Source organism: Diplotaxodon limnothrissa, linkage group LG6 (genome assembly GCF_057381915.1).
Source record: "Diplotaxodon limnothrissa isolate DT_005_m linkage group LG6, D_limnothrissa_male_GT1.1, whole genome shotgun sequence".
In the NCBI taxonomy this organism is placed as follows: domain Eukaryota; kingdom Metazoa; phylum Chordata; class Actinopteri; order Cichliformes; family Cichlidae; genus Diplotaxodon; species Diplotaxodon limnothrissa.
This window is the reverse complement of record NC_140601.1, coordinates 19,327,783-19,344,323: the sequence shown is the minus strand read 5'-3', so window position 1 is coordinate 19,344,323 and position 16,541 is coordinate 19,327,783. Positions and strand designations below refer to the sequence as shown.

Below are 16,541 nucleotides of genomic sequence, written 5' to 3'. Positions count from 1 at the left end.
TTGAACCGATGCCAGAAAAGCCCAGGGATAAGGGGCCGCCAAAGCCTTGATACCTTCCAGTGATGCCATTTTCATGCACTAGTCACGCTACCCCGAAATTGACAGTTTGGCAGTTTGATTTAATTTACTCGTTCTTTGCATATTTACTACCCCCCATCGACAGCACTAAGGATCCCCCTGCAAGGACCCAGTCCACCCCCTCCTCCCAAACACACACACACAGACACACTCCTATATGAAGCCCACCTTGCGTCTAGTTATGTTAGTTATCTTGTGGCATGTCGGTTCACAAATGTATGTGTGTGTGTGTGCTGCTCTTTTTTTCCTCCAGCCACCCCATTGCCCCCTCCCAACACACACACATAGACATACACACATACGCTTCCTTTCCATCCCACACTCCTCTCCTTAGCTCCTCGCCTTAATTTGGTTAGATGAATTTTGAATGACCCTACTCGGATCAGTACCAGATGTCTACAAGCTGTTTAACACCCTCTAAATTAAGAACCATCGACAGTAATTATTTCATGTATGTTTTATGCAAAAAAGCCACTGAGCCAACATCTATTGAGTGATGGCTGAAATGATTTGATTTCAAACACTCGCTGATATTTATTTCCCTTCTCTTTCTCTCCCGGTATGCCTTGCTCTACACGCTCTCTAGCTCAGCCCTCCTAACTCACTACCTCTTCACCGACTAATTCATCAGACTCTAATCCACCCCAGCTCTATCCGCATGAGGCCGTTTAACGGGGACTGGGTGCAGCTATGCCCTGCTTTCCTAATACCACTCCATGTGGCTAATAAGCAGCAGTCTAATAAACGCTTTACCTGAGAGGAGGATCTAAGTGGATTTTTGAAGAAGGGGCCTAAACTGAGATGTTGTCTTATTTAAGGCACCTGTCAACTGATTTGCTACTGTAAAGCCTTCTGTGCCTCGTATCTTCTAGGGGTCCTCTTCACAAATGCTGTCTATGTCTGGTTGACATTCCTGGAAGGTACAGTATTTCTGCCTAAGGAGCTTTGGCCTAAATAGCACCAAATAAAGATGTCAGACTCGTTAAGGCTACTGACAAGTCTTTGTTTTTTTTTTCCCCCCACCTTATTTTTCTCGCTGCCTCTGGCACCTGCTCTCAAGTTTTGAACTGCTAGAGGCAGCTGACCAATTTAAGCAGATCAGCAGTTTTGCTGCTAAGCAGGAAAGAAAAAGAGCAAGCAGGTATCAGACTCAATCATTCAGTTATGCTAGAAGGAATAAAGGATATGTATTTTCGTGTTATATAAACTCTTGATCAGGGCTGCAGGACAGTACATTTCGGATGATTGGGCCACAAATTATGGATAAGGATAATATCAAAGATGGCAAACATTAATTTTCTCTCAAGGTACCAGAGTTTAAAAACGCTACTGGAGGGATTTGCTGTGATTGAGAACATAAGAGAACATTCCTTTAAATAAAACAGTAGCATAAGAGTAGATCAGGGATGTCAAACATAAGGCTCGGAGGCCAGAATTGGTCCGGCATATAATGTGGCCCACCGGACGGCTTTGAAGAATGTGAAGAGGAGGATCAATTTTGCCATTTTTTTTACTGTATTTTCAGACGTTTTACAGCTTTTCATCCTGACAAAGAAATCACCCATAGCCATTCACACAACACCAAAATAATTAATTAATAGTCCCTGTTCTTTCACTACCTGCTAAATAATCATTTTAAAGACAATTTTAAAGAACAGTAGTAATTATTATTAAAAGAGCATTTTCTGTGAATTAACAAAAACTTTGTTTTATAATAACAGGATATTCTGGGCATGGGCTACATATTTATTTAAGCCCAAAGAGTAGTGCTTACAGATTTATTTTAATACTGTTGAGATTGCACTTCTTTTTCTTATATTAAAATATTACCTGGATTAAATGTGTAGTTGAATATGCTTACTGTGACAGAAAGGGGAATTTCACTAGTTTGGCCTACTTAAGATCAAAGCCTGTATGTGGCTCACAATGTAAAATGAATTTGACATCCTTGGAGTAGACAAAGCTAATCTTGGGTCTTAAAAACGTACAAGTGCCTTAGAAAATACATTATTCCTAAAGGCCAGCAGGAGGCGACTGCTCTGATTGCAAAAAGAAGTCCAATTGTCTCTCTGGATTCATGAGCACAGTAAATTTTTTATGGTTCACATCCAAAATTAACATGATGGTCATTTTGTAAAATACAGCCCCATGTAGAGTAAGACAGACCAGCAGAGTATGCTTTAGGCTGTGCCTACCTGCCTGTGATTGACAGGTTACTACTGTAGGGGCATGCATACTGTATCTGCTCAGTTCTCGGTGAGATCCACCCCTTACACCCCTTGGATGCTCTCATTTCCTCAGTGTAAGCATCTGCTGTCATTATGTTTCTACATAACAGGTTATCTGTATTTGCTCCACACAGGTTTGGACTCAGCATGTAAAAGCTTAGACATGTCCTCACATATAGAGTGGAAGCACCATGTACTGTAAATATATATATGGTGTGTCTTAAAGAGGAACTAGGGAACAACTAGTTAGACTGCAGACACAATTAAGAACTCCATTAATAATACTAAATTTAAGTTGGATCTATTTGCTGTCATCACCAAGTCGATGCACGCAACCCTGGTGTTAGTGTTGGTGATTCGTAATCTTTAGCAAAGTCCCTGTGCCCCTTCCAGGCTGGTTTTAACCCTAACTAGCCCCCAGGCTTGTCACGTTCCAGTTAGATCCTCTCTCTGTGGTCTTTACCTCCGCTGCTTCTCCCAGACCCCACCTTAATAAACCCGCCAGCGTAAATGTCACTGGCTTCCACCTTCACGTCAAAGGTCACTGTCAATAAACCTGTGTGCATGTGTGTGTGTGTCTCTCAGGAAGCCCTTACCGTGCGTCCATCAGATGCAACTTTGCTTGGCTCCGCTCAGCCGTGCCTCTCACACATGTCTGTCACACACAGAGGGCTAATGAAGGCCACAGCCGCTCTCATACATGTTGATGCATTCACAAACAGCACCAGACACTGCAGCTTTTCACTTAATTTACACACACATTTACACTTCCAGCTCAGAAATTGGATGGGACATTGATTTTCTGTTTGAAGGAGGGGGCCGAAATGCACATATTTTTGCTTGATGTCAACTAAATCAACCATAAAAGGTAAATTGGATTTTTGTCCAAGGGTGGTACTTTCAGAACCAGGGTTGTCGGTTCAACTTCTAGTCTGTAATAGACTTCACCTTTCTCTACAGTGACAGTGCAGAGGAGTACTCGGACAGTCTCAACAGCCTGCCCTCGGGGACGGTGCCTCACAGACAGCACACTAATAGACAGGTTGGTCTGCCCTTGTCTTTTAATTGTTTTTGGACTTAAAAAAGGAATAAAGATACAGTTAGAAGTAAGCGTCAGCTGTTTCCTGCTCACTGCTTTTTTGTACAGATTAACATTTTACTTGGGTTTGTGTGAATATTCAGCCTTTAAATGAAACTGCCTACAAGTGAATTCAATTAATGAAGGTCTTAGTATACAATGTCTCCTTGGTCCTAAATATGAGTGTAAATTTCAGCATATTTTTAATAATTCTCTCAGACAAGCTTGTCATTTCTTTACGTAGTCTTCAGGAATAGTTCTCCAGGCCTCTTGAAGGAGCTCTTTTTTGGACGTTTGCTGTTTAATGTGCATTTCCTGGCTCTGAGGACGACAAACCATGAAAGAGCCTCTACCATGCTTTGCACATGTCTTTGGACACCCACTGTTGTACCTCTCTCCTGAGCTCCTCTGTAAATACTGATTAGAGTTTGAACCAACATTTTCAAATTTGTATGTTTTTCAATGGAAAAAAGTAATACTTATCAAATAATATGTAGACGGTGTAGGTAACACTATAGGTAATTCAGAAGTGATCGAAAACTGCAATTCTTCAAATGCCCACTCAAGGGATGTTTTACAAAAGGCTTACAGCCTGATACAAAAAAAGAGTTTTAGTCTATTTCCTCTGTCTGTGACAACAAAGATAGGTATCACCAACATTTAGTTGCATAAATAATTCTTAGGGCCTCTGTAACTACTTTTTGTGTTGTTTGAGCCGTGCTGTACTATTCATTTTTAACTGGCTATCGCTTTATGTCTACATTCACAAAGACTTTCCTAGTCTTGTGACTGAGGAAGCCTTTGTGAATGCACACCACGAAATCATTAGGCCTGGACCCTTGCACTTGTCCACATCAAACCTCTTCACAGTGCTACATGGCAGATCCAAACCCTTGAGAGAAAAGTCCGTCAAGAGGAGAGACGAAGAGAGAAAGAGAGGGGCCTTAAAGATGTGCTGCCTCTTCTCTTCTCCTCTTTTTCTCGTTTCAGCAGCACCGAAGCAAAGTAGAAAGTAGAGAAGAGATGGTTGTTGTGAATATAACCTGGGAGCTGTCAGGGCCCTTATCTCAGATCCCCTTTAGTTTCCCCAGTCCTGATCCTCTAAATGTGCCCATCAGCTCCTTCTGGGTTCATCGCTTTGACAGCCCAAGCCCCGCGCAACGTAGTATGTCACAAACCAAAGGGTTCATCTACCCTTTCCTCTCTGCATGCATGATCAAAACTGGCACTGATCAAATCCTACCTGTCCCCCATACAAAGAATGTAGGCAGAGAGCAAGGAGTGAGGTAGGGGGGCCCTTTCTTTGATGTCACTACAAATGATGGTGCAGTTGGGAGTTGTCACGAACACACATGCGTACACACTTTTGCGTACAAACGACTACACTCTCACACACACCCGTCACACCGTAGGAGTGAATCAGGGCTTTCAGTTGGTGATTGAACAAAGGCGGCATTTGCAAGCATCTGTCAGAAGTAATATCTGTGCTGAGAGGTGTTCAAGTTGGAGTCGGTTGAACATGCTCAGGTGAATTATTAAAGCACTGGGTGATTTGTCTCGTTGCGTTAAGCTGCGCACACTCTGTGATCATGGTGTCGTTATGAGCTGCATCTTAGGAAGAGCAGCATGTCAACTGTTGTGTTACATTAAACGGCTGCTTTTCTTCATTGTCACTGGGTTTTCTGTTCTTTCAGTCCTACAGGTGGTCGCCGATCTCAAACACAGAAGCACCAGCGGCAGAATCTCACAGAAAACAACCCAACGTTCTGGCCCGAGGTAGCACAAGTTTTCCTTTTGTGAACCCATGCTGGATTACAGAAATCTAATCAACTTTTAATTGAAGCAGATAGAACACTCAGTGTATTTACATGCTGTCGATAAGAAACAAGTATCCGAGAAGTTAACAAGCTTCGTTTTTCCCCCCCATAACTCGGCACATCTGAATTGGTTAAAAATGGAAAATGTTAATTATTCAGGTTGTTAAATCCATCACAGCTTCCACTTTTGCATACACAAAGATGCACGCCTGTTAAATCTCAGCAGTAGCTTCTAAATTGGGATTTTGAGGTTTTCTGTGCACTTGTCAACTCTGAGGCGGCTGCGTGTACTTCCTCCTGTTAGACGATAAACAGCGTGAGCCGTGGGACCGCGGGACAAGAGGAGAGAAAAGTTGGCAGAGGAGGAAGAGGATGCTTGTGAAGACCCAGCGCTGCTCCTCCTCTTCTCTGCAGCAGCGCATCGAGTCTCTACAGCGTCACGTTGACATACTGCGAAGTGCCAGGAAAGATGCTATGCTTTCAGCCAGAGATCTACAAAGGGCCAATGAGATGATCACAGCACAGCTCAACTCCCTCACTGAGAAGCTGTGCAGCAGCAAGCAGCTCACGCAGGTAACTTGGGAAAAGCTGGGAGACGAGTTAAGGGAGACGAGCCAGTTGTAAGTGTTAGGAAGTTTCTCTTTTTTTCCCCCATCTTTGTCTTTCTTTTGTATTTTCTTGGGGCTGAGAGTGAAGCAGTAGCATGCCCTTATCATGCTTAATAAGTGTGGCTGACAGGCCTACCCTTGTCTGTGGAGGTCAGAACCACAGGGCAGTAGAGAGGAGGAGAATCTCACACGCTCTTTCTCTCTCTGACTCTGCCATTGTCTCCTCCTGCTGAATGTTTCAGCGAGCCAGTTCTCCACAACAATCTTTGTCACCAGCAGTTACTTTTCTCCAAATATGAGCAGTCGTGTTCGCAGACGCACACACACATACACTCAAGGTGACTACATCCAGTGCCACACACCTTTTAGTTATTTAGTACGTGCCTCCAGGTAAAAAACTCTTAGACTTGGTAAAGAGTGTAAATAAAACACCAAGAGCTTTGGCCCCTAAACAGTATCTTTCCTGCCAGGTGCTCCTTGTACACATCAACTTATGTACATACACAGACACACAAACACACAGACACACACACACAGCAACACCTTGACAGACAGAGTCGTTAATCTGGCAGGCAGAAACTTCTTTTGGTGGATTCAGACACAGCAGCAGCCAGCAAAGGCCCACTGGACTCTTGATTAGGTGTATGTGTTCTTGTCTGTATGTCCGTATATTTACTTTTCACTTACTGTGGAATAGTACCGATGGAGTATATTGCACTTGCACACACGGGCCAGAGTGCAGCCTTCATAGTGTTGCTACCTGGGAAGTGGCCCTTCTGCACCCACCGAGGCATCTGATTGCTGAAGTCCAACGAGACCTTAGACTCAGGCACAGCAGTAAAGGCACACATGTACACACATTGTTGTGTGAATGAGTGGACAGAGAGGGAATTGTTGTCTTCCTGTTTGTTTCCTCTTTCCTCCTGCAGTATTAATGCCACTCCACCTGAGAAAGTTGGAGCCGACTGACTGGCCAAAGCTAGGTCTTGTTGCCCTCTCTGCAAAGGCCAAGAGGTGATGGACTTTGGGCTTGTTCCAACCGGTCCTGGCCAACTCTCTAACTAAAACTCTCTGCTTGTAATTGGCTTAGGACAGCCTCCACAGGGGCCATCATGTGAGAAGTAGCATGGCAGTTTCACAGAAACTTGTTTGTGTTGCTCTGTCTCCTGATCCTTCGCCATTCTGTCCTTCTCTTGTTGCTCCTTTCCTTCCCTCCTTCCATTATTAAGTCATATCTTCTAGTTTTTTTTCCATTCTTGCTTCCCCTCTCCACTTCTGTGTGTTTGGTTGCACGTGAACTCTGGGATGTAAATGTATTCTTAACTGTATTTGTATTTCCTTTCAACAACTACTCAGATTCATGCAATGTATATGATATTTCAGCCTAACTGGAACACGTGGTTTGGTTAAAACTTTTCTTTTTTAGGTTTTCAGTATGATTTCCAGCTGTGAAAATAACATTACATTCAATTGCTGATAATGCATCTGGTTATAATGCAATAATGTGCCCAGAGAAACAGGCAGTCAGCTAGATTACAAGAAAAAATTGACGCAGTGTGTAAAAACCTTAAAGTCGCCCTTCAACGTGGCATAACGTAACTTAAAAACTCACAGTGCATCCTACTACAGGCAAGTCTAACTTTTATTGAAATCCTTGAGTATTGCATAGCATCCAACTACAGAATCATTTTGTTGCTTGGATAAGCCTTCCTTAGTCTGTCATCAATTCCACAGATGCTTTACTTTGTGGCACACTGTGTCATCCCCACTCAAAGTGTGGAGTTGCCTTCCCTCCTTTAATGTTTTTGGGGCAGGGATTATCACAGGATTATCTCTACAAATTTAATGAACTAAGAAAGCAAAGCTCCAAACTTTATTTAAATTAATAATTAATAAAACCTATTGCACAAGAAGTCTGGCCAGAAGAATGATTGCGTAATTAAGAAATTGATGCAGTAAGACAATCTTAGTGTTTCAGTGGTTTATTCATGTTTAAAAATTCCTTTTAGCTACTAAAGGAACAGCATCAGTGAGACCACTGCTCACAGGAAAGAGAGACCGGCGTCCTCTCTCCTGGCCTAATGGAGCTACCAGTATATCACGCCTGCCTCAGTGTCATCTCTCACCAGGGCTGAAAATGGCCTGTGAAATCAAAGCTTGTCTTACTGGAAGCCTCATCAATGCCTCTCTTAATTCCTGCACTATTGCCACTGGGGCCACAGCCCCGCTTTTATTTTGTGCTCGTCCTGCTCTCCTCCCACCCTCCCTGTGGATGTGGCATGTGCATCTTCAACAGAGAGAAGGAAACCTAAAACAGGAGGGATTCTATTAAAAGGTGTCAGCCAGCAACCAGATATCAATAACCTCCGTGTATGCGGAGCAGAGAGCAAACCCATGGGATTCTGTGGTTTCACTTGGGTGTGTGCGCACGCCTCGGTGTGTGCTCCAACATTTACCCTATGTGTGGAGCGCATATCTTCATGTATCACGTCTCCTGTTTGTGCCATTAACCATTCATGTTTGATATGATACCAAATCAGCTAATTGTGACAGCACTGATTCAAACTCACAGCAATAGGTTTGTGGTCCATACTTTCTTATAAGAAACAACCGGATTTTTGCTTTTCTCCGGCACATGCATGTGGTTTAAAGTTTTTAATCTCACATAGCATTCTGAATCACAGAGTCACTGTAAATTGTATGCATTCAGTTAGTTGCGTTATTCTTCATCAATCCAGACTCAACTACTGACTAAATACTTGATCTACCTCTTTTCCAAAGTGTGCTGCATGATGGCTATATTATGCATGCCAATTACAGTGAGAATTAGGCTCTATTGACCAGGCAACAGCATCATTTGTCTCCTAATTAGCATAAAAAAGACGTTTTATCGCAGACAAGATATTAAAGGAGAGCTTGCAGCTCACCCGTGGATAACACATACAGTATTTTAAACAAATTGTGTTTATTCTGTCTTTGCATTTATTATATTTGTGAGGAGTGGATTTAATATAAAGATCTATGTTAGTCAGAGGAACTCTGCCTTCTTACAGCAGTAAATTAGGTCTGCATTATAAGGGAGAAAAAAAAAGGCTTTTGGTTTGATATAAAGCTTATCAGCTCATGTAGCAGTATATCAGTCGCCTGTTACTTTTTCGCCCTCACCATCCAATAACACAAATCTGTGTTTCTTTGTTTTTTTTAATAGCAGTGCACCAAACTTTTGCTTCCAGTTGCGGCATCATCACCAGCCTAGCTAACCAATTCTGTCTGTCGGTCAAACCCGCAGAAGCTGACCTCTGACCTGGCTGGTGTGCAGCAGCAGAAAAAGGTTTTGGAGATGGAGTTGAAGCAGTGGAAGCAGATCAAATTCCCCCCGCAAACTACAATACCACCAACAGCACCAGCGAACGTAGAGTGCTCCTGCCAGTGCAGAACCATACCTGCCCCGGCTAACCCTGCCCTCCAAGCCCTGGAGGCTGAGGTCAAACAACTTCAAGCCAAACTTAAGGTTAGCAGTTCTAGAGTTAATGAATTGCCCTCACGGTTGTGTTTTTTCATTGTGCATGCCTTATGAGGTAAATCTGCTAATAGGAGGATGGTATTAAAGATGTTGTTCTCTTCCAATTTTGTGCACTAAGAAGCTTGAGTGCTCGAGAATACCACGAATAACAAGGAAAACTTTGGGAGTATCAGTGGTAAAGGACTGAAAAAATGTATCTAGAGAAAGACTACTTCCACTTTCTACTGTGCTGTGGTAAATCAGGCAATATGAAAATTTCTTAATTCTTTTGCACTTTTTAGTTGGAATTTTCTGTCTTTCATTCTGTTACTTACCATGTTAACAGTACTGAATTTCACATATATTTACATCACTATTTCTGAGTCACTTTAACATTTCACTGGTTTGAAGCACTTGCCCTCCTCGAGGAGTTTAAAAACTCTCAACAGAAACTCTGTCAAGGTTTTACTTTCAAGTTGTGCTTGATTCTCAAAAAAACAACAAATTCTGGTGCCTTTCAGCTTACACTTAACACCACTTGATATTACGTTTGATTTCAGCGTGAATTAGCATTTCCTGTCATTTGATCTTATTTCGGAGTGCCTGTCAGAAAGATGAGAAATGGGGAATAACAGCAGAGACATGCCCTACATCAGAGGGAATGAGGTGTGAGTGGTACCACAGTATTATCACCCTCTCAGCAGCCTGCTCGTCAGTGTCACCACGCAGATTGCCGCTGTCGTCACACACGCCTGAGAAAGTCATGTCAGGTGACAGCGAAAGGGAGAGGCGAGGGATGCTCCGTGGGGGTGCGTGCGCTGAGCGAGTACGTTGTCAAGTGTTTCTACTGGGAGCAGTTCCCACAAGAGACAAGGGCCCTTTAAACCAAAGTGAACTTGCAGGTTCAGATATCCATCATGCTTATAATCAGAAGCCGACCTGTCACCGTGAGCCTTACATCTTTGTTACTCATAAAGAAAAGAGTAAAACACAAAAGGTTATTATTTGCAGTTTAATATTCTAGGTTACAGGATGTTTGATCATTAGCAGGTCAATTTATTTATTTTTATTGTTAGTATTCAGTTTTTTTCCCCTTGTTGTACTTGTCTGTTGGTCTTTTTCTTTATTCACATTCCTGACTGAAATAAATTCACCCCTCCAGGTCTATAAATTGTTATTTTTTACTAATTACTCCCCTTATCCACTTTAAATAACACAGTTTTCCTCTTAACCTCTTTTAGCACCTTCCACCCTCCCACTGTAACTATAATGAGGAGGCATGCTGTGTTTGACCTGTCATCAGCTGTGTCGTGAAAACCTTCCCTACCCCCCAGTCACATGCACATTCAGACACATTAACAAACACACACACACACTGTGTGCCCTTCCCCCAGAGTGCAAGTGCGGAGGTCACGAGGCAGGTGGCGGCTAACAAAGCCCTGCGAGGCCAGCTCCAGGAGAAGGAGGACAAACTCTGCCAGCTGCAGGATAAGTTAGTTTCCCACCTTTTGTCTTCATTAGTGCTACTTCCTCCTTTTTGTGTTTCTTACTGTTGTCTGCAGTCCAGCTCGTATTTTTCCTACTTTTCTTTTTTTTTTTTTTTTATACCTGCAGACCTCTCTGTCTGTCTGTCTCTCAATCTCTCCTTGTCTGCATGTTTGCACATCCTCTGCAGCTCTCATCTGTAGTGTTTGATTCCACCATGTGGCAGCTCTGTTGTCTGCCTCACTTCCCTTATACTGTACATGCTCCTGTGTCTGTGAATCATTTGTGAAATTATGCATGTTATATTGAGCGTGTGTGTGTGTGTTGTTTGCGCGTGTGCATGTGAGTGGTTTTTGTGTCATGCGGTGTGGTGTTGCTTACGTGGGTAGCCGATGTGGAATGCTGATCAAAGCAGCGTATTGATTGTTTGCGTGCCGCAGGAGGGACCATTTTGGCCCATGACACTAAAACCCACACAGCATCACTCTGGCCTGTGGGCCACAAGCCCCAGTGAGTTGCATGGTTCACCTACTGTAGCGCCCCGCATGCATTACATAGTCATAATGCATATGGCTATAAACAATTCACTTAGGGAAACAGTCATGGTTTGAACTTACAAGGCACATATCATCACTCTGCATTACGGATCCCATATTTGAACTGAGAAAAACGTACAAAGAACAACTTGGCTTTCCTCCCTCTTGTTCTCTTTGTCTGGTATGCCGTGTCCTCTGCCTGCCATTCTCAATAATGCATCCAGGGCATGTGTACAATCACAGCGGATATGTGTTTGTGTGTGTGACCAAAGCAGCGAGGATCACAGCCAGGCAGAGCAAACATCCCTCAGCTGCGTTTCTGCGACAGGCTCCTCCAGCTCTTGTCACACACTCACTCACGCATACGCACACATAACTTGCCGTATCTTCTAGCCTACCACTCCATTTGCCTCCATGGAGGGACCCCTTCTCAGAATGAAAGACATGTCTAGACGTCTCTGAAATATACATTTCAGCACACACACAGGGAGCAAGGCTGCTTCGCCTAAAAGAAGAGAAGGGGGGGGGGTAAAAAAAAGAAAAAAAAGAAATGAATTTCAAAGTACACCGGCATGTCCTCAGTCAATATCCGGCACTATGGCCCTGCCTTATTTATGAAGCTGCTTCTTTCATCTTTAGCCCTGTTGTCTATCAGCCACATGAAACGTCCACCCGCACTTTATTCTTAACAACATACACAGAAATGTGCGCTCGCGCTCACTCTTACGAACACGTACTTCAGACCACTGACTGTTATCATTACAATACACGCATGTTTGATGAACAATATTGCCAACAAGCACAGAACAAAGGGAACAAACGTGTGAGTGATCGGGATATAGTTTGAGGCTCTCTTTCTCTCTTTCCACTAACACTCATAAATAGAGATCACACGCTCCAGCAGAAGCTCTATATATCCTTCATTCTTTTTTATCCTCTATTCTTTTTGGGGTGTAGAAGAAGAACATCTAAAATAAATGTTGTCGATCTAATTGCCATTAGCATTGGGGCAGAGGGAGCTGGTGGGGCTCTTATTGCTGCTCTCACTCTTTAAGTCAACACCAGACAGTCATCTGAAAGGTTCAATATGGGTTTTCTCATTAATGGCCAAATCCATGGGGTAACCAGCTAGCGCTACTCGCCCCCCCCCCAACAAAGTCCCCAGGCTAGACTCCTCTCTCATTTAATTTAATGTCACTCCAATAGGACAAGCTCACATTTATTTAACCAGTCTGCCCTCAGGCACTCATCCACCTAGGGAGGCAGGGACATTTACTTACACGAAAGCATTTGCTCTTGCATTGCGTCATCTGTTTATTTAAAACACACAAGCCATGATGCATGTGGGAGCTAAGAGATCTACTACATCTTTGATATAGAAAAATACAGCAAAAACCATTTAATTAACTGCATCCTTATGATCTTTATTCTATTTGTTCCAATTCCCCAAGGTGCAGACAACCATGAAAATAGCTTTTATTTGCCTCTTATGAAAACAGAATAAAACATGCTAACGTACTGAGACCATTTAAACCGGGGTGTCGCTGCAGAATGTGGGAATATTAATCATGTCAGTATTGCAGGTTATTGAAATAGGAAGTGACAAGTCGCGTGTGTTTTGTTACAGTTAAGACGCTAACTGCTTACAGTACGTACACGCTACTTCTCTTTAGGGAAGTATCGCCGGCACAGCACACGAACAAACAACATTTCTTAGAGCGTATTCCCTTCATAATACGTCTTTCTCAAGCCAAGCTCCCCCCGGCCAATGTGTTTTTATATGATTGGTGCAACGCTGAGCTGAAAATAATAAACATTTAAGTGCTTGATTAGGCTTTCAAGTAGTGTCGCTGCTGATTCAAAATGCCGTTTGTCAAAGAGGACTCCCCTGTCACGCTTAGTGCGGCATTCCCTGCCAGAGCACTTGTTCTAATATATGCCAGTTAGAATTATATATGCATCCCTATTTCACCCCCCTCTCCACTTACCCAAGCAGCATGCCAGTGTATTTAGTTGTCATAATGAGCTGTCATGCCTGATGTACTGCACGGGGACACTGTGCCTGCCAGCTTTGCGTGTGTTCTTTGTATCTGTCTCCGTGCGTATGTGTGTCTGTGTTTGTCTGCGATGCAGAGGCTGTGCCTGTGTAGCTATCTGTGAAGAGTCATTTAGGCGTTATGCCATATGTTGGTATTTGCCTTCATTTGTGTATGTTTTTAGGCTGAGCCACACAGAGCGAGATGTGAACATGAAAAGGCAGCTGGTGGAGGACCTGAAGACACGACTCAAGTTCCTGCAGGAAATGGAGAAAAGTTACCGGGGACAGGTGGAGGAGCTAGAAAAGAAGGTGCTCATCACGGCTCATCATTGCATTATTTTGAGGCTCTTCAGCAGAGTGACAGGGGAAAAATGGGCATTGTCATTGTCATCCCATAGTCCAAAGATTTGTCTCCTGGAAGACTAACGGGAAAATATTTCAGTGCCGTTAAGTGTAGTTACAGAAAACATGGTTGCTAAGGTGATTTGAATGGAACTTTAGGTGAATATATGATGTGATTATCTCCTTTAAAAGAGAAATGCAGTTGCACTACGTCCTTGTTCAGCTTCTTTTTTTTTTTTTTTAAACAGGTGAAGACTTTATCAGAGGAGGCCAGCAACAGAAAGGCCCTAATCGAATCCCTGAAGAGAAGGCTGAATGTGGCAACAACAGAGAAAAGCCAGTACGAGGCCTCCTGTGCAAAACTGAAAGAGGACTTGGAAAAAAAGGTTGGAAGCTGACACGCACTCAGTTTTCACAAAAATTGTGTTTTATGTAACATTTGCAAAGTTGGACTACAGTACAGTTCGGATAATCTTTTTTTTCCTAAGCAGCCCTGTAAACAATCACAGATGAATTCTCTTCAAAAGCAGGGTATAGAATATGATATTGGATCATGTTTTTAAGTTATGCAATTGTTAGTCAAAAGAAAAGTTTTAGAATTTGTGAAAATGCCACTTCTATCCACGTACATCATATCCAGCTATAAAGTTTAAGCCCTTTTCTTACATAACATCAAAAAAGGTTAATATTTTATGTTTTTACTTTAACAGCCTATTATCACTGGATTTCTGACAGTGAACGACATCACATTAAACATTAAAATTCAAAAGTGAAAAAACAGAGTTGGAGTTTATTGTCTTAGATGGCATTTATAGTTCTGGTAATATTAGATAGTCTTATTATATATTTAGTTGTGGTAATACCAACTTGAAAATCAGTAAGTCACAAGGAGACACCAAAGTCATAAATGTCAAAATCCTACACACAGGGGCTTGAAAGCAATTTCCACAAATGTCTCATAGACCAGTGTGGACTTTCTGCTTTTTTTTCCCCTATAACAAAAAAAGATTGTTTGCTTTCAGCTGACCACTTCTGCATGCTCTTTTTCTTCACAGGAACAGCGCATGCATGCCCTACAGGCTCGTGTGGGAGCTGGTGAACAGGCTTTGGCTGCACTGGAACAGACAGCCACTGAGCAAATGGAGGGGTTGACCCAACAGAGCTCCCATGCCTTGGAAAGGGTTCAGAGGCAGCTAGGCCAGGCCTACTCCCAACTGGAGCAGCTACATTCTTTTATCAAGGTACTGTGTAAAAGAATAAGGGATTAAAACCCAAAAGTCCAGAGTTTGTATACTCAAAACATCTTTCTCATCTTAAATCAGTAGCCTATGCTTTGGTGTGTTTGCAAGTTCTCTTTCTATAACTTGAATTGGAAAACTAGTGTTGCATTTTTATTTTTCAAAAGTTTAATTTTGAGGATATGGTACAAGGATCCATGTAAATTTTTAAAAGAACTGCATCAGTGTCGCCTCTTTGTTAAAACATAGACCCGCTGGAAGCAGATGACATGAGTGTGTGCCAAATGTTGATTGGTTGACCATTGTTGCCAGTATAGAGCAGGGAGCGGTGGCGGACATCAACGGGAGCAGAATAACTGTTTTAAAAACACAGCATGGAAAGCACAGAACGTGGCTGCAGTGGACACTTTTCATTGTTTTTAACACCTGACTTCACTTCAGCTCTTCTCTGTTATGATTTTGATGTCTCTGTGGCTGGCTGGCGGACCAGCGACAGCACAAACAAGAGTGGCCCACAGACCCATTGTACCACATGTTTTGTACACAGCTTCCATCTGGCAACAGATGGTTTCTGCAGGCAGACATGCCTTCCCCGGGCTGCCAGCTGACAGTGATTGCACTACTGCTGGGCCATAAATTCCAATTCATCACCTGTATGCACAGCACCTGCAAAGGGGTCTCAACTGTGTCGCAATACTTACATTTTCTCAAAAATAAGGACTTAGGCAACAACATGAACAGAGGGGGCGATGTCTATGTCAAAACGACTGACTGAACAATTTCCCTGCATTAGTTAGGCAGAATCTCTATACAGGACAGGTCATCCACTTACTGAGCTTGGCTATTCATGTGACAAGATAACTATTTCGCATGTCTACCCTGGGATCCTATTTGATATTTAACACACTTTTCTAGTCTCTAGCACCTGCAGACTAACAAATGTTTTATGCTAGGCCAGTCATTAGCACTTCTGAGAAACAACAGAGAACAATATATCAACATAAACTGTTGATAACGTACAAATGAGTGTGCTGGATGCACACAAGGAGGAAAATATGATGGGGACCTTTTGCTTAAATATGACTAGCAAATGCATCATAATTACAAGAGAAGATTTGGTTATTAAAATCTCTTGATTATAAGAAAAGAATGAAGATAAATCTGAAGCCTTCCAGTTTTTTGCCCTTGTACATGCGTACAGTGAATAACACTGTATGCGAGTGGATTGAGTCACACTTTTATTTCTTCTGCACTGGCAACAGTCATGGCTGGGGGCATTGTGTTTTCTCAGTGTCTGTCCATCCCGCCCGTTCTCGTGAGCTCGATATATCTCTTCACTTTCACTTGGAATCGAGGATGAACCGATTACATGTTGGACGTCCAAGGTCGAGGTGTATGCAGCTGGAAAAATGTCTGCAATTATTACAGTAAACAGGATGAAGTTTCACACAGATGTTTGAAAGGATGAAAACATGACTTGATGACATTTATTATTCAAAGGTCAACGGTCACCTGCTTTCTGGAGAAACCGTTTTCTGGCCATTATTCAATTCAGTATTAACTCAGGAACAGAGGAGGAGATTGCATCAGT

At 42.7% G+C, this 16,541-nt stretch overlaps 1 protein-coding gene across 1 annotated transcript in view; it reads left to right on the top strand.

Annotated features, from left to right (window-relative positions):
* The window catches only part of cntln (centlein, centrosomal protein), a 92,665-nt gene that overhangs the window by 55,179 nt on the left and 20,945 nt on the right, over positions 1-16,541 (top strand). The window contains exons 16-23 of the mRNA XM_085355829.1: positions 3,267-3,348; positions 5,079-5,160; positions 5,506-5,774; positions 9,099-9,320; positions 10,706-10,803; positions 13,553-13,679; positions 13,961-14,098; positions 14,768-14,953. Of these exons, the coding sequence (XP_085211955.1) occupies positions 3,267-3,348; positions 5,079-5,160; positions 5,506-5,774; positions 9,099-9,320; positions 10,706-10,803; positions 13,553-13,679; positions 13,961-14,098; positions 14,768-14,953 (1,204 nt within the window). The remainder of the gene's footprint in view (positions 1-3,266; positions 3,349-5,078; positions 5,161-5,505; positions 5,775-9,098; positions 9,321-10,705; positions 10,804-13,552; positions 13,680-13,960; positions 14,099-14,767; positions 14,954-16,541) is intronic.